Source organism: Platichthys flesus, chromosome 10 (genome assembly GCF_949316205.1).
Source record: "Platichthys flesus chromosome 10, fPlaFle2.1, whole genome shotgun sequence".
Classification (NCBI taxonomy): Eukaryota; Metazoa; Chordata; class Actinopteri; order Pleuronectiformes; family Pleuronectidae; genus Platichthys; species Platichthys flesus.
In genome coordinates, this window is record NC_084954.1 from 484,652 (window position 1) to 503,732 (window position 19,081).

The 19,081-nt window shown below is 47.2% G+C and overlaps 1 protein-coding gene across 1 annotated transcript; it reads left to right on the forward strand.

Moving 5' to 3' along the window:
* The first annotated feature begins 87 nt into the window (after window positions 1-87).
* On the forward strand, window positions 88-17,200 carry scfd1 (sec1 family domain containing 1). Its single transcript, XM_062396928.1, has 25 exons — window positions 88-224; window positions 757-827; window positions 1,346-1,434; window positions 1,628-1,718; window positions 1,831-1,953; window positions 2,273-2,360; window positions 2,439-2,528; window positions 3,080-3,135; window positions 3,486-3,571; window positions 3,671-3,770; window positions 4,557-4,696; window positions 5,144-5,234; window positions 5,867-5,940; window positions 6,536-6,617; window positions 6,892-6,988; window positions 8,512-8,582; window positions 12,667-12,746; window positions 13,000-13,062; window positions 13,774-13,849; window positions 14,016-14,069; window positions 15,702-15,754; window positions 15,859-15,892; window positions 16,460-16,525; window positions 16,821-16,889; window positions 17,006-17,200. The coding sequence occupies exons 1-25, from the start codon at window positions 194-196 to the stop codon at window positions 17,027-17,029; spliced, it is 1,899 nt and encodes a 632-aa protein (XP_062252912.1). The 5' UTR covers window positions 88-193; the 3' UTR covers window positions 17,030-17,200.
* Window positions 17,201-19,081: the final 1,881 nt, after the last annotated feature.

Below are 19,081 nucleotides of genomic sequence, written 5' to 3' on the forward strand. Positions count from 1 at the left end.
ACTTTTATTTGTAACTTCAACTCATTATAATATAATAACGAGTGAGCGCTCTGAAGGGGCAGACCGCAGCAGAGTGAGACCTCTTTCCGCTTCTCTCATCTTTGACGGACCGGTCTCAGAAAACCGCAGCAGAGTGAGACCTCGTGCCGTTTCCCTCCTCTCTGACTGACACGTCATCACAACATCATCCAAGATGGCGGCCTCGGTGCGGGACAAGCAGACAGGTCCGTGAAACGTTTTCCTCTGGTTCCACTGGTTCCGCTGGTTTCACGCGGTGACGGTCACTGGTCGCGCGGCCTGAACGAAGCTGCTGGTCGGGTCTGGACTTCCGGGCCCGAACCAGCGGACTGGACCAGTTAACTACCGGCTCCACGTCCTCTGAACGAGCCGCCGGTGGTTAACTAGTGTTTCACCACAGAGTCAAACAGCTGATCGTCAGCTGCTCGTTCAGACCAGTTCACTAACCTGCTAACCAGTTAACTGACCAGCTAACCGGCTCCTAGCTGCTGAGGGAGCTAACAGCTAGCAGCCGCTAACAGCTAACAGAGCTCCAGTGTGAAGCCTCCTCTTCATCCTGTCATCACAGTGATCCGTGGAGAGCTGATCTGGTGTCAGATTTATCACCAGCATTCAAACCAGAGTCAGACCCTCACGTTAGCAGGGAATATGAATCATATCTGTATGAAGACATGAACCTGCTCCACACTGTGAGATGATGATGATGATGATGATGATGATCTGTGTTGGTTCCTGCAGTCGCTCTGAGGCGGATGCTGAACTTCAACGCTCCTCCTCTGAAGAACTCAGCTGCTGAGCCAGTATGGAAGGTATCACAAGGCAACACACACACACATGCTACACACACACATGCTACACACACAAATGCTACACACACATGCTACACACACACATGCCACACATGCCACACACACATGCTACACACACACATGCTACACACACACATGCTACACACACACATGCTACACACACACATGCCACACACACACATGCCACACACACACATGCTACACACACACATGCCACACATGCCACACACACATGCTACACACACACATGCCACACACACATGCTACACACACACATGCTACACACACATGCCACACACACATGCCACACACACATGCTTCACACACACTCTACACACACGATACGCATGGGGCTGCCCTCTGCACCGGGAAGAAATCAGAGCGCCAGATGTGCACGTTATTGTAAATACTATTATTATCATTGTGATTTTTCTCCATGTTGACCAGCAGACTAACACAACTGTGTGTGTGTGTGTGTGTGTGTGACTGTGTCTGTGTGTGTGTGTGTGTGTGTGTAGGTGCTGATATACGACCGGTTCGGTCAGGACATCATCTCCCCGCTGTTGTCCGTCAAGGAGCTGAGGGACATGGGCATCACCCTGCACCTGTAAGACACACACACACTGACACACACTGACCCACACACACTGACACACACTGAGCCACACACACTGACACACTGTGACCTGAACCTAGAACCAGCAAAGACTTTCAGACTGTAAATAACAACTGTCCTAGACTCTGAGTGCAGAACGTGTGTGTGTGTCTGTTTGTGTGTGTGTGTGTCTGTTTGTGTGTAGACTGCTACACTCTGACAGAGATCCCATCCAAGACGTACCAGCCATCTACTTCGTCATGCCCACAGAGGAGAACATTGACAGGATATGCCAGGTACACACAAACACACGTACCCCACACACACGTACACACACCTGGTGTAAAGCCCTGACAGACAGCTTCTCAATGTGCTTGTGTGTGTCTGTGTGTGTCTGTGTGTGTGTAGGACCTGAGGAACCAGCTGTATGAGTCCTACTACCTGAACTTCATCTCTGCGATCAGCAGAAGCAAACTGGAGGACGTGGCCGGCGCCGCGCTGGCGGCTAACGCTGTCACCCTGGTCACCAAGGTTAGCATGGCCACGCCCATCCTGTCATTAGTGCGACTGACCAGTGACATCATCAGAGAGAACAGACTGTAAATACAGAAGGGGTCTAGATCGCCCCCTGGAGGCTGACTGCAGTAGAGGTCCCTAACCTCCTCCATGTTGTTGAAGATGTTTCTGTCATTTCAGGTCGTTCTCTGTTGTTTCTTCAAGTTTCTGATCAGTTTGTGTTTAATTTGTTATTTAAAGATATAAAAACTATCTGAGTTGACTTGATTGACAGCTGAGACTGACTCCTGATTGGTTGAGAGCATGTGTTCACGTCACTGTCCCATCATTTCAGGTGTTTGATCAGTACCTGAACTTCATCACCCTGGAAGACGACATGTTCATCCTGGGTCACCAGAACAAGGAGCTCATCTCCTACCACGGTAACACACACACACACACACAGACACACACACGATTAGTGTTGACAACTATGCTCACAATCACTTCATTGTTTCAAGCCATAAACAGAGCAGACATCCAGGACACCGACATGGAGGCCATCATGGACACCATCGTGGACAGTCTCTTCTGCTTCTTCGTCACTCTGGGTGAGTTGGTTTCAGAGGGTGCACTTACACCAGGGTGGCACGGTGGGACAGCGGTTAGCCTCACAGAGGGTTCTGGGTTCAAACCTGCCTCCCACTGTCCAAAGAAGTGCAGCTTAACTGGAGACTCGAAGTGACCTGTGGGTGTGATGGTTATTTCTGTGTCGACCCCACAGACCATAAATAAAGATGGTGGTCATGAGGAGCCAGAGACGGGACCTTGATCCCACGGCTCCAAAACAAAAGTTCATGAGGTTTTAAAACCTCAGTGTGTTACCGGTCCAGTCCACTACAGGGCAGTGTTCACTTTAGATTTTATTAAAACATGAATGAAACTTCTGATTGAGTCCAGAACCGGTTCCAGGCTGATTCACTCTCATTAATATTCATGTGTTTTTCAAACTCCAACACAAACGTTCATGGCTCTGAACTGTCTCCTTTAGTTAAATAAAAGAAGATGGAGCTTCAGTTTCGAGTTCTTTATTTCATTTTAAATATTTGTATGTGTCCAATGAGATGAATCTTTTTCAACATGTGTGTTGTCACATGATCAGGAGCGGTGCCCATCATCCGCTGTCCCAGAGGAAACGCAGCAGAGATGGTGGCTGTGGTGAGTTGAACCATATTTAATATCTGGAGGAGGGTCGATGAGACATACACTTTGATACCATAATGACATATTTCATATTGTTGAGAACGAGCAGAACCCATTCATACTAATAATGGTATGTTTTATGAGTTCATAATAAATCTAACACAAAGGTTTATACGATAAAAGTATAAAAGTTTATAATAAAAGTTTTTATCCATAATATCCGTTGCACATCCAGAGACATCACACAATACTTTGACATGTACAGTGTATACAAATTATAGAATAAAGTTGGGATGCTGTGGCTCAGGTGTTAGAGCGGGTTGCCCACTAATCAGAGGGTCGGTGGTTCGATGTGTGTTTTGTAGAAGTTGGACAAAAAGCTCCGTGAGAACCTGCGAGACGCCAGAAACAGCCTCTTCACCGGAGACAACATGGCCGCTGGACAGTTCAGGTACCTCACACCTGTACAAGAAGAATGACTCAGCATCAGAATCTTCTTCCCATGATGCATTGCTCTGACTCTGTGTGACCTCGGACCCTTTGACTCCAGTTTCCAGAGGCCTCTGTTCGTTCTGGCTGACCGTAACGTGGACATGGCCACGCCCCTCCACCACACGTGGACCTATCAGGCGCTGATCCATGACGTCCTGGTGAGTTAGTGTTGATGCAAAAAAGAAGTTTCAGAAGTTTCTCTCTTTGAAACTTGAGTGAAATGTTTTAACATCGTTTGTTTATGAAGAAAGAAACTGATTCATGTTGTCCTTAGCTCGTGTGTGTGTGTGTGCGCGTGCGTGTGCGTGTCTTAGTGTGTGTGTCAGGGATTCTGTCGAAACACACACAGTAACTGATGCAGAGCCAAGGTGCTGTCAGCTGCTGAGGTGCTGAGGTTCAAACCGGCAGCACTGGAATGCAGAGTTACATGGATGTGTTGTGATGTGTTGTGATGTGTTGTGTAACACACACACACACCACTCACTGAGTCGTTTAGTGTCATTTCGTCTTCAGGCCTGATTTTCCTTTGTGTTGAGGTTTTTCTGGCTCGTGAGGTTTCTGCTCGGAGGTGAAACAATGTGACTCTGTTCTAAACCGTCTGGTATCTTCTCATTAATGCGTCTCAGCATCAGAACCGCTGACTGCTCTCATAAATATCAGTCCTGTGAATATGTCAGATGATATTTTACATAGAAATCCATGAATTATTCTCTGATAAACAACGAGGATGTTCAACAGTTATTTTAAATGAACGGATCTGTTCGTTCTTCCAGGTTCACCAAAGAGTCTCTTGAGTCTCTTCGTCCTCCAACTTGTTAACACGGCTGAAAACCTGAGCTCCTTAATCTAATAACTCATATTAGAGATTATTATTATTACTCCCTGGTCCTGGAACCTGGTCAGAAGCATCATCAGGTGATGGATGCTCTGGTTTCTGTCACCAGGACTTCCATCTGAACAGGGTGATGATGGAGGAGGGCGCAGGGGTGGAGCCATCTCCTACCGGCGCCAGACCAAAGAAGAAGAGCAGGAAGACCTACGACCTGACCTCCGCCGACCGGTTCTGGCAGAAACACAAGGGCAGGTGAGGTCACCAGGAGGCGGAGCTTCAGCTCGATGATCATCTGACTGTTTGAAAAGTTTAACTCGAGCTTCACTCACATGTTCACAACATTTGACATTCTGGGACAAATTTAAATAAAAATCATAATCAACGATAAAGTCCATGACATATTTTAAAATATGTGTTTGGACAATGTGACGGCTGTGGCAGAGTGGGTAGAGCGGTCGTCCTCTAACCAGAAGGTCGGCAGTTCGATCCCAGTCTTCTTCATCTGCTAACCGAAGATACTGAACCCAGAACGGCCCGTCATAGAAACAGTGCTGCCCGCTGTGTGAACGACAACAAACCATGAAGTGTCATCAGGACTAGAGAAGATGTGTAGACAGATAAAAGTGGGAGGCGGTTTGCTGTAAACAGGAAGTGGGTTGACTGGTTAGACTGGGACTGAGTGGCGCTCTGTGTCCACAGTCCCTTCCCTGAGGTGGCGGAGTCGGTCCAGGAGGAGCTGGACACTTACAGGGCGCAGGAGGACGAGGTCAAACGGCTGAAGAGCATTATGGTGAGACACACACACACACACACACACACACACATCCTAAACAAAGTGAGGCAGAATGTCCTCTCTCTGGTCCTCACAAAGACAGGAGGACAGGTTCACACACGCACCAGGCTGCTCTGTCCAGTTGTCCTGTTGGACGATGTCTCCTGGATTTACTGAGAATCATCAAAATGAACATCAGCTGTTTTGAAGAAGACTTGAAACTCGAGATTGAGACAAAAACTCCAGAGGGAAATGTTTTCTGATGTCGTAAAGTGAGAAGTAGAGTCACTGTCTATAGAAACTCCCAGTGGAGTCGCCCCCTGCTGGTCAGGACACAGAAGGCAGGGTTCAGACTCGTCCATGTTGCCTTGGCCACGGACACTTTGACAGTCTATGGTTTGAACAGAGAGGAAATTCAAAGTGCTTTACATCAGATAGGAAATGCATCATGGCTGCAGCAGCAACATAAGAAAATACAAAAACAAATCATCTAGTCCAGAGTTAAAGATTAACTATATTAACTATATCAATAAAATGTATGACATTTGGAAACTTACAAAAATGAATCAGCCACAAGAAGAAGAGCAGAAAGAGCTTTGAGTTAATCACTGTGTGTGTCTGTGTGTGTGTGTGTGTCTGTGTGTGTGCAGGGCCTGGAGGGAGAGGATGAAGGAGCCATCAGCATGCTATCAGACAACACAGCTAAGCTCACCTCGGCCGTCAGGTACGACAAACGTCCTCCATCATCACACCTCTACACAAACTGACTTGTTCTTCTGTGGAGTCGTCCCCTGCTGGTCACTTGAGAGAATGCAGGTTCCAGGCTCGTGCACGTTGGAGTCTGTTATAGATTATAGATCAGATGATTTCTGACACGGAGCAGACCCCTCTGTGTGGCTGGAGGTAGAGATAGAAGTGGAGCTTCTCAGAGGAGCTGAGGTCACGTCCAGGTGTCCGACCTCAGGGAGAACTTTGTTGTTTCTTCTGCTCCAGCTCCTTCACTGAATGTCTGTGGTCGTCTCTCAGCAGATTTCTCATAACATGTACAAATGAATTTCCATGAAACCTGAGAGTCGCGGCTGAGCTGCGAGCCAGGGGAGCTGTGATTCGATTTCTGCTCTCCACCATCACACACTTGTTTTTATCTGTAACCGTGAAGGTATGTTCCTCTCTCGCCAACCGCCTCTGTCATCTGAGTCAGGACCTTCATCTGAGCCGCGAGGCCGAGCAGACGCAGGAGATCGGAACGTGTTGGTGATGAAGAAGCAGCTTCACGTGGTTTCATCAGTTTTACAGTTTGTGTCGTGTTTGTTCCGCAGCTCTTTGCCGGAGCTGCTGGAGAAGAAGCGACTGATCGACCTTCACACCAACGTGGCCACGGCCGTGCTCGACCACATCAAAGTACGAAGCCCTCACGCTCACACCAGAGGAAACACACATCACACCGGTTGTTACACTTTGCACTAAACACGAAGGGCGTCTTTGTAAATGTGACTGAAGCTGTTTTCAAACCAAGTCCATGAGGTTTCTAACACAAACACAAACTTCAGAAGATGTACAGACAACATTTTACACAGTTCATGTCTGAATCATTTTAACAACACAACAGAACAACAGCACAACAGTCTCAGTGTTCGTCTGTGAAACACAACTCAGATGAGCTCTTTGTTTACAGAGTCGGAAACTGGACGTTTACTTTGAGTTTGAAGAGAAACTGATGAGCAAGGCCACACTCGACAAAACACTGCTGGACATCATCAGTGACCCAGACGGTGAGCACAGACACACACACACACACACACACACACACTCACACACACACACACACACACACACACACACACAGACACACACACACACACACACACACACACACACACACACACACACACACACACACTCGACAAAACACTGCTGGACATCATCAGTGACCCAGACGGTGAGCGCACACACACACACACACACACACACACACACACACACACACACACACACACACACACACACACACACACATACACACACACACACACACACACACACACACACACACACACTCGACAAAACACTGCTGGACATCATCAGTGACCCAGACGGTGAGCACACACACACACACTCACACACACACACACACACTCACACACACACACACACACACACACACACACACACTCACACACACACACACACACACACACACACACACACACACACACACACACACACACACACACACACACACTCACACACACACTGGCACACAGGAGCCGGGGGATGAGGAGCAGGGGGATGAGGAGCAGGGGACGAGGAGCAGGGAGATGAGGAGCAGGGGGATGAGGAGCAGGGGGATGAGGAGCAGGGGGATGAGGAGCAGGGGGATGAGGAGCAGGGGGATGAGGAGCAGGGGGATGAGGAGCAGGGGCCGAGGAGCAGGGGGATGAGGAGCAGGGGGACGAGGAGCAGGGGATGAGAAGCAGGGGGATGAGGAGCAGGGGGATGAGGAGCAGGGGGATGAGGAGCAGGGGATGAGGAGCAGGGGACGAGGAGCAGGGGACGAGGAGCAGGGGATGAGGAGCAGGGGGATGAGGAGCAGGGGGATGAGGAGCAGGGGCCGAGGAGCAGGGGGATGAGGAGCAGGGGGACGAGGAGCAGGGGATGAGGAGCAGGGGATGAGAAGCAGGGGACGAGGAGCAGGGGGATGAGGAGCAGGGGATGAGGAGCAGGGGATGAGAAGCAGGGGACGAGGAGCAGGGGATGAGGAGCAGGGGACGAGGAGCAGGGGGATGAGGAGCAGGGGATGAGGAGCAGGGGATGAGGAGCAGGGGATGAGGAGCAGGGGATGAGGAGCAGGGGGATGAGGAGCAGGGGGATGAGGAGCAGGGGACGAGGAGCAGGGGATGAGGAGCATTGTGCTCCTGAGCTGAAAGGAGAGACAGCTGGGGGACAGGATGGAGGACGACTTCTCTGACTGGAGACAATGTACTGGTTTTTGGTTCAGTTCCAGTAGAGATTTGAAACCAGAGCAGCTTCACACATTAAATGATTTTGTCATTAAATGATTTTATGTCCTTTCATCTTTTGATTTTCACGTATAACACAACAACTGGAAACTGACTGTGTGTTAATGTTTGTGTGTTTTTTATAACACAACAACTGGAAACTGACTGTGTGTTAATGTTTGTGTGTTTTTTATAACACAACAACTGGAAACTGACTGTGTGTTAATGTTTATGTGTTTTTTATAACAGAACAACTGGCAACTGACTGTGTGTTAATGTTTGTGTGTTTGTTTTAGCCGGGACCCCAGAAGACAAAATGAGACTTTTCCTCATTTACTACATCACAGCTCCTCAGGCTCCTCCAGAGGTGAGACGCTGATGATTCACACCCCCCCCCCCTCCCCCTCCATGTTAGCTGAGGGGACCAAACTGAGCTCACGATGATCTCTTTTGATTTATCATTCATGAAGAACAGGAAGGAATGAAACTAGCTCCATGCGTACTTCATGTTTCTATATTATTTAGTGTTGAGTGTCATGCTGGACGTACTGGATCTTCGTGAGCTTGTATTTATGTTAATATTTATGATTAATGGACATTAGCAAGCAGCTGAATCTGGTCTTCTCCATGGAGTGGAAGTCTCTCATGAAGGGTCGTGGTGCTCACGGTGGATTTGGCAGATTGAAGTGTGAACAGTTTCTATTCTTAATGATCAAACCTTCTGTTCATCTTCTGCACTCGATGGTTTCACCTGACGTTTGTGAGAATCGACTCAGAGACTTTCTGAACATTGTGAGAACGGCTCCTGGCTCAGAGGAGCTCGGCCTCTCAGACGGTCGGAGCTGAAACAGTCACATTGCAAAGCAGCCAAATCGAGTCTGACAGAAAATCCAAAACAGAGAAGTCGGACGTTAACATCAGCAGATGATTCAAATCTAAAGAGTGATTTTATAATCGTCTCTGGATCCTGACAACAATGAACAAACCAGAGTTCTGCCCTGAGAGAGAAGAGAAATGTGCGTTGGCTGCCGCGGTTGTTTTTTCTTTACTGGGAATATTGAGTATTTTATTGGCTGCACTGGAACCAGTGTGAAGGCAGATTACTCAGCGGTGAGACGCTGATGTGAAGCTTTCTGTGGCTCAGTCAAAATATAACCTCATTCTGAAGAGGAGCTCTCAAGGGGATCTGGAACTCTCTGTGATCTTCCTGCGGTTCAGTGTTTACTGTCACGAACAAAACCAGGACTCTGAGGAGAGTAAGAGGATCCGAGGACGAGGAAATGAAAACCACATCACACCACAATCCTCCTATTCTTCTGTGGAGGGAGGAGATGGAGCCGCTCTCCTCCAGGAGTCAGGGTGAAAGCTCAGGAACTGATGTTGTGTTGGAGTCACTTCAACTGTTTAGTTTGATGTCACATGATCTACATATGTCTTTTGTTGACCAATCAAAACACTCAAATGCACATTTTCCATGTGATGAGAACCTGCTGAGATACAGACAACAACCGACAGTGACCGACTGACCTCAGGTCAGAGCAGAGATTCATTCTCATTATGGGAAAGAAGAATCAAAGCCTGAGGGGTTCGGGTCTCACTCTGTGGTCACGGAGGTAAAGAGAGAGAGAGAGAGAGAGAGCTTTTAGAGGTGGAGATCTGTTTTAGTTTTTGCTGACCACCGCCTTTTGCACCATTTCATATTTTTCTGTAGATAATAAATCCTCAGACGCAAGCTGCTTCCTCACCACGACATCTTACTTTGAAAAGGAGGTTTTCAAAGTTCAAAGTTTTAATCCACGTCCACACTAACACGCCTTAAAGCACATGTCACATGACCTCTCACATGCACTGAGCATGTGCATGTATTGTTGACACATACACACAGTTTAACACAGACTTCAGCAGCAGAGACACAAAACAATCAAAGTCCATCTGAAGACGTGGAGGAAACCAAGATGGCCGTTCAGTCCCAGTATCAGATCCCAGTGTTTTGCTGGGAACCTGTGAAGCACCACACTTCAGTGGTTTCTTGTGTTGATGTCAGAAATTCTTCTTGAGATTTGTGTCGTTGGCTCGTGGTCCCAGATGTGATCCAGTTCCTCCCGTCATCCTTCCCAGGGTTCTTCATCGGCACTGGGACTGGACCAGTAGAGAGGGAAGCTTACTCCACTCAGCGGCTGATTGGCAGCAGAGAGTAGAAATGGTTTCGACAGATGGTTTCACGTCTGTTGCGCCCACAGTTCCTCACAACCTCATTAATCTGATCAATGAGAAGCGTCTTCTTGGCTCCACCGTATCCACAGTTTGTTCTGAGCCGGTGATCGAACCAAGATGATGGAGTCGAGGAGCCAAGTTCCTCCTGGAGAAGAAGAGCTGGTTAGTCCCCGTGAAGGGAGCTGCTGGCTCGGTGTCCTCTGGCAGAAACCTCTCATCCATTAGTGAGATGACAGGCACTGTGATTCAGATCAGTTGGACGTTTGGAGTCTCCACATGAACTGATGCAGGTTCTCTGAACCACGTGTGGACCCGGGCCGGTGAAGTTCCCAGAGCTTCAGAAGCAGTGGGTGGCTGGTGAGGGTCCAGGCCTCCAGCTGAGAGCTCTGCTGCTTCACCTGCAAAGATCATTTCTTCTGTTTCTATCCAACTGGGAAACTTCTGTCAACACTGGTGCAGTCTGTCGCTCGCCAGCACATGAGAACAAGACGTGTCTCTGAGCGGTGGACATTCATCAGTAATGAAACCTGCTGCTGGGTTAGTTAGGGTCAGTGACCTCAGTCGCTGTGTTCACTTAGAGATTCTGGTGTTTGTGTGCTGAAGACTTGACAACTGATGTGTTTGTGTTTGTGTGTCAGTGTGAAGGAGACGGGCTTCACACTGTTTGTGTTGTTGCTGTGTTAACAAGGTTTCACACATTGATTCAGACATAAACCTGAAAGTTGGCTGAGTCGAGCCAGTCAGAGTCAAATCAGCTGACTGCAGTGTCTCTGGTGACCTTATGACCTTCACACCAGAGTGCCAGGAGCAGAGTTCACAAGTCTGAAGTTCATCTGAGGTCTCTTCTCACAGGCTGCAGGTGGGGGGGGTGTTGGTTGGTCCTTGATTCTCCTGCTGCTGCTTTTGAACTGTTTGATGATGATGAAGATGGACGACGTCATCCAGGTCAAACTTTGAAATAATGGTGATATTCACTTGAAGTCATATCCCCAGCCCCAATATGATCAATGTGATATTATTATATATCATTATATAGTTGATATAAAACAATCTCAGTCTAAACGTGGCTGCTGGAGAACAGATGCTGAGGAATCTGTCTTCTGTGGACAGGAGAGGACGGACAGTTCACATGAAGGTTCTCAGCATCTGTCCAGATGTCTGCTGGTGGACGCTGGGACAGTTCCTCCAGCTGCCAGGAACAACAAGCCTCACTCTGTCTTCCATCCTCCTGAGAGCTGGAGCAGTCCGGCTTCACCCTCCATCACCTCCCACTCCTCCTCCGTCTTCTCCCCCCTCGTTTGTCTCACCCTCAGAACTCTGCCCCCCCCCCCTCCTATCTGCTGCACAGTCTCCATCGTCCTCAAACCACACTCTCTCTCTTGGCTCAGTGTCCCTGGTCTCCTGCTGAGCTGCCAGTCGGATCCAGAGTGAAGAACTGAGTAGACCCATGATGTCACTACCTGTGGCCTGGAAGAGGGACTGAGTGGAATGTTTTCATCCTATTTATACACTGCAGACTTCCCTGCTCTTTGAGGTTGGGGGGGGGGGGGGGGCTCAGTCAAACTGGTGAGACGTGAGAGATTCTTTGAGTTGGCCTGGATGTTGATGTCACAAGAACATTCAGTTATTTCAACCCTGGACAGAGTTACTTTAGTTTGTGAAGAACCTCAGTCCTCGTGGTGTCTTCAGGGGTCGTACAGAGGAGACGGGACCTTCTCACCACCAAGCACCAAACACACAGGGACAGAGAGAAGGTGAAGGAACAGACGCACATCACAGACTGGAGACCTGTGGCTGCTGAGAACTGACAGAGCAGAGAGTCTGTAGTTCTTCTTTAAATGGAAAACTTCAGACAACACGTACCTGTGTTATTAAAGCTTCGCCCTGAGGCAGACGTTTGTCCTGAGGATAGATCTCCTCAACACAACCAGAAGAACCAGCAGCTTCCTGGTCCACCACCACGTCAGCTTGTGTGATAAACACCACTGTCCACTGATCCCGGGTCAGTTTGGTGGAGGTGGTCGACCATGTCGGGCTCCAACAAGTTCCCTAATCGATGATTCGTTCATATTAATGAGCAGCAACAGTTTGAAGTTTCATTTTCTCCTTTGAAATCAGTCGATGATTGTGTGATAGTGTGATGATTGTGTGATAGTGTGATGATTGTGTGATAGTGTGATGATTGTGTGATAGTGTGATTGTGTGATGATTGTGTGATTTCCTTCTCTGTGTTACAGTCGGACCTGGAGCAGTACAAGACGGCTCTACTGGACACAGGCTGTGACCTTTCACCTCTCAACTACATCAAGCAGTGGAAGTAGGTTAACCACTGTTTTACTCGTTTAATATCATATTCATAATACATATTAATGATAACTTAGTTTAAATACTGCAGTGCCTCATTCCGCTGTGACACAGGTTCTTACAGTAAACAAAGAATGAACTTGACTGATCATTTTTTCTTATTTCTTGTAAAAGTGAATCTTACACAGTGATTTGGTTCCTTCCTGATTCTGACACCAGGACTTGACAGATGTTTCTGTTCTCTGTGTTTCCTTCACCTGCTCCAGGGCCTTCACCAAGATGGCCGCCACTCCGGCCAACTACGTGAACAGCGGAGTGAAGCCGATGGGGTGAGCTAGTGACGATCAGCCGTGTTTCAATGACACACTTTGAATCAGAGTCTTATAGTTTGTATATTTCTGTCCAGCTCAGAGACGTGATTTGAATATGATCCTTAATGATCGAGGAAAATCTAATTCTAAAACTTCTGATTGAGTCCAAATAAAAAGGGTTCATCATCCAGTCTTTAAAATCTGATGGATTCAGTTTCCTTTTTCAAACTCTTCTCGTCTTTTTAAATTATTATATAAATCACTTTTCTATTCTCCTTTTAATAACTCGTATATTCCTGATGTGGGAAGGTTATGTCATCATTTTTCCATCCAGTTTGTTTTCAGCCGCTCTGTAAACTGCTCACTGGATTTGAAATGTGCTGAAGGATGAGAAGTGACCAAGAAAGAAATTTGGAGTAAATCAATTGGTCTTTTTATTGCATTTCCCCAAATTTCCCAGATAATAATTTCCAAATCTTTAATTTAGTTTGTGTTGAGACTACCAGCCTAACCCTGTCCTCCTCTTCTCTGTGTCCCTCTCTTCCTCCCTCTCCCTCCCTTCCCTCCTCCTCCTCCTCTCCCTCCCTTCTCTCCTCCTCCTCCACCTCTCCCTCCCTTCTCTCCTCCTCCTCCACCTCCTCCTCTCCCTCCCTCCTCCTCCTCCTCCTCCTCCCCCTCCCTCCCTTCTCTCCTCCTCCTCCTTCTCCTCCTTCTCCTCCTCCTCTACAGACTGTTCTCCAGAGTGATGAACACTGGTTCCCAGTTTGTCATGGAGGGAGTGAAGAACCTGGTCCTCAAACAGCATGTGAGTGTTTCTGTGAACCAAGTTTGCAGCTGAGATGTTCTGAAGGTTCCAGATAAACAAGCAAACGTGGTTCTTCTAGTTAAATGTGATACCACTGGTGGTTTCTGCTGCCTACGTGTTGCTGTGTCCAGTTTTGTAAAACACCTGAACCTTGGTTTCTCCTCAGAACCTCCCGGTCACTCGGATCCTCGACCACCTGATGGAGATGAAGTCCCACCCTGTGAGTTTGTGTGTCTGTTTGTTTCATGTGTCGTCAGAACACCGTGTTTGAATCTTCTAATAAACTTTATTGTCCATGCACAGAGGAAGTTGGGACCAGTGTTAACTGCAGATTCATTATTTAACGGTTTTCATAAGTTTTGAACGTAACCTTCTTATGAGCGGCAGCAGAGAAAGAAAACTAAAGTTTCCAATGTGACCTGAAGGCATCTCTGTGATTTCACTAACACGTCAGGACTCTGTCGACTTACCCGGTACCACACAGACATAATTACATGAAATCATATATATATATATACACAAACGATATATATATATATATATATATCGTCTCAGATGTGGAACACAAAGATTTCCAGACGCTGTCGTGATTGTTCCGCTCTCGTTAGCGTAATGTTAGCGACTCACTCCACTGATCAGTCGAGAGGGCCCACGACAGGTGGAGCTGCCAGTGAGCGCCCCCTGCTGGATCAGGAGAAACACTCGAGACATCAGACCCCAAGTTCAAATCAATGTGTGAATGTGCAATAACACACTTTCATGTCGACAAACATGTGACCACATGTGAACCCATCAACACTTCAGTAGCTTGATCCTGCACACTCAGAAACACACACAGACACACAATCAAAAACACACACAAAGACACAGACACACACTCAGAAACACACACAGAAACACAGACACACACTCAGAAACACACACAGAAACACATAAAACGACACACACATTCAGAAACACACACACACACAAAGACACAGTCAGAAACACACACACACACAAAGACACACACACTCAGAAACACACACACACTCAGACTGTACAGCTTTCTCAGCGTCTGGAGTTTCAGACGACAACAAAGATCCTGTTGTTGTGAATATGAAGGGGGGGGGACGATAGGACTGGGATGAAGATGAAAGAAGTAGAAGACATTCCACCTCTATCAGATTCTCCTGTGGTGGGGGGGGCGGCCGGGTGTGTGTGTGTGTTGTAATAAAGCAACAGTTCAACATTTAACTGTAAGTTCAGATGGACGACTGACCAGTGGACCAACTGGAGGCTTCTCACAGTCTTACTGGGACGTCCTGATAATAAAGAATCACACTGGTCCAGTCTCGAGGGAACAAGTGGACGAGTTCCTCAGGTTCCTTCTGAGACAGGATGTTCCTCATGTTCATGTTACTGTGCAGGGGGGAGAAAGCTGTCCCAGAGACTTGTTCTGTATGTGGGTCCCATGTCCTGGTCCTAACTCAGGGTCCTCCTGTGGAGCTGGGGACAAACTAACACCAAGGGGACGGTCTGCTCTTGAGATGTGTAGGGACCATTACAATGAGCTCAGTCTGAATTTAGAAGTAAGAAGTTGTGGGTCGTCCAGACCTGGATGTTCTTGAGATGTTCCTGAGGTTGGACTCAGTGATCAGATTCATCAGCTTCATGTATGTACAGCTGGGTGTCCTCTGTGGACGAGATGCTTTCTGAGGATGTGGCCTAAAGGAGCAGATATAAGATGAAGAGTCAGAACCCTGTGGAGCTCCATGACTCACCTGTGTGTGCGTGGAGGAGTCTTATTCAATCATCGTTCATCTTATCATAAAGTCACTCATTGGATTTCTGTTTTCTCTCTGATCTCCAGGAAACAGATGATTATCGATACTTTGACCCAAAGATGCTTCGAGGCAGCGAGAGGTACGACAGCACTTCTTTCTCTTCAGTGGGATCGGACATTCATATATTAATAATATTTAATAATAGTTATGCTGTATATCTTCTTCTCTCGTCTTCCTCCTCAGCTCTATTCCCAGGAACAAGAACCCGTTTCAGGAGGTGAGACCTTTTTATTTCAAGAGAAAAATATTAAACTGTATTTCTGACCAACTTCCATCTTTGTTTTTACATAATGAAATAAAAGTCAAAAAGCCTCTATGATTAATATCTCTTTAATTAGGTGATTAAACGAAATTATTATTTATTGTTCAGAAATTAATTTAATCATGGATTTTATTCACTGAACATCAATCAGTGAGTAATTAATAATAATTAAATAACATGACCTCACTGAGGTTTTCTTAATAACTTTAATAACAATATGAGCTGAAACTGATTCAGACGACTCGGTGGTTCGATGCTCAAATCATCTAGAGATCCCCCTGGTGGCCGGCTGCTAGAGATCCTAAATACCTCCTCCTCCATGTTAGCAGATGGGACATGGACCTCGATACAATGGCTCCATCCCTTGATCACCACTTGATGGCAGCATTCATATCTGAGATATTGAATTGTATGATTGACGGACAGTGAGAGGAAGTGGACATGTCGTCCATCTTTGTTGACCTAACGTCTCTCAGCACCTCCTCCATGTTACTGACGTTCTGTTGATGTGACACTTTTCAGGCCATCGTGTTTGTGGTGGGAGGAGGAAACTTCATCGAGTACCAGAACCTGGTGGACTACGGCAAGGTACCGACCTGCTGCTCGGCCCACACACACGCACACACACACACACACACACACACACACACACACACACACACACACACACACACACACACACACACACACACACACACACACACACACACACACACACACACACACACACACACACACACACACACACACACACACACACACACACACACACACACACACACACACACACACACACACACACACACACACACACACGCACACACATAACAGCATGAAGTCAATCTGCTGAAGGAATCATAACACAACTGTGTTCTGTGTTCAGTCCAAACAGGGGAAGAAGGTGGTGTACGGCTGCAGTGAACTCTTCAACGCTGCTCAGTTCATCAAACAGGTGAGACACACACACACGCACACACACACGCACACACACACACACATACACACACACAGCTGTTACCGTTATGAAGTTGTTTGGTTCCTGACGTCTCAATGTTCTTTTCTCTGCAGCTCTCCCTGCTCGGCCAAAAGTGACGTGGGCACCAACAATATGTGAATCTCTCTCTCTCTCTCTCTCTCTCTCCCTCTCTCCCTCTATCCTTCTCTCCCTCTCTTTATTCCAGTTTGTTTTATATAAACTCTGTACATTTCATCATTGTCCAGTTTCTGTTTCTCGTCAGCACTAATAAAGTTTCTCAGCTCAGAGCCGCCTCACTCGTCACTTCTTTAACTAACGACAGTGACTGAAGGTCGAGGTCACAGTGAGCAGATGGGGGGGGGGGGACGTACAGAGCTGCTCAACAACAGTTCATCTCTAATAATATGAGTTGTTCATAACTGAAAAGGACAGAACTGAACTCCTCAAGTGTCTCAAAACTCATGTGACATCTAAAACACACTAAGAAGAGGGTAACACACAAACACACACACACACACACACACACTCACACTCACACTCACACTCACACTCACACACACCAGCAAGCAGCCTGCTACAGTGTGGTACAGCTCAGCTGCCGCCATGTTCCTCCAACACCACAGAGGCAAAAACCTGAGGATTATTTCATGGTGGCATTTAATCTGTGTGTGTGTGGGGGGGGGGGGGGGTGGATGCTAGATGAATACAAAACACACTCAATTGATCTGTAATGCTAACCCTATGTAGCATTAGCAGCAAAGGCCTGAGTTCTGTGTTCACCTTAAAGCAGCACTGTTCCTGAGCAGCAGCGCCCCCTGCAGTCTCCTGTATAGAAACAACCAAGTGGATCAATGTGTGGACTGTCGTCCCTCTGGATATTACCCATGATCCTCTGCTTCCTGAGCCTGAAGAGCTGCAGCTGTAACAGATCCACAAACTGTTCAGAATCCTTCATGTTTCAGTTTCCTGCTGAACATTGAGATAAACTCTGGTTTTAAAGATTCTGACACTGAACCTGGATCTGTCAATAAAAACTACTGAGCCGTATTGTGGCTTTTTTATATTTTCACACCAAGATCCATGTTTTGTCTTTGACATGTTCACATCAACCAACCAGAGAACATGTTACTGACTCTGTCACATTCACATCTTCACAGAAGCTTTTATTAGGAACAGGAGAAACGACAAGAACAACCTTTAAAAGACGTGAGGAGGAAAGAAGGAAGCGTCCTTCAGCATGAAGCAGCTGAGTCATGATCCAACTCACAAGGAACTTCTGCTGTGGAACAACAGGAGCTTCATTATTTCTGCTGTAGAGACCACACACACACACACACACACACACACACACACACAGCTAATCCCAGCTCAGTGTCGGTGGTTTCCAATGTTGTGTTGACTTATTGACCTGGGAGCTGAAACAAAGAGGAGGAGGAGGAGGAGGTGAAGAAGAGTGATGATGAACACAAGAGGAAAAGAAACGCAAGGTTCAAAGTCACTGAAACACAATGATACAAGTACACACACACAGACACAGACACACACTCCTGACCGCCTGTTGACCTCAACATGTTTAACACTTTATAATTGTGTGTTAGTTTCACTCGTGTTCACGTCACTACAACACAACGCACACACACAGACTCTACACAATGACTTTCAGTATGTGATCTCAGGCTCCTGGTCCTCACGTCTCCTTCAGTTCAACGTCTCCACTGACATTCCTCGCCCTTCTCATTTTACCAGGTGCATGCTGGGAGCTGGCCAAGCTGAATTCCTGCCGCTGCTCTGGAGCCGGAGCTCCAGCCGACTCACCACCAGGACCAGGACCAGGACCAGAGGGGACGAGTCCACAGCACGGGACAGACATGTTGTACTTGATCAAACGTCTCTCGGGTGAAACCCTGAATCGTCCTGAAGACTCGACCACTGAGATGAGGATGTGAGGGAATCTCAGAAACACAATCTGCTGGTTTCACTCACGAACAAGATCAAATCATCTGCAAAGAAAAAACTGATTTCACTGAAACAACTTTATTGAAACTAACGGAGGCTGAAGGATTTGGTGACATCACATGATATTTGTGACATACATGTCGACTCGTGTCAGATTCTCCTCTCATGTTTCATCCCTCGGCTGACTCTGAGGGGGGGGCCCCACAGCAATG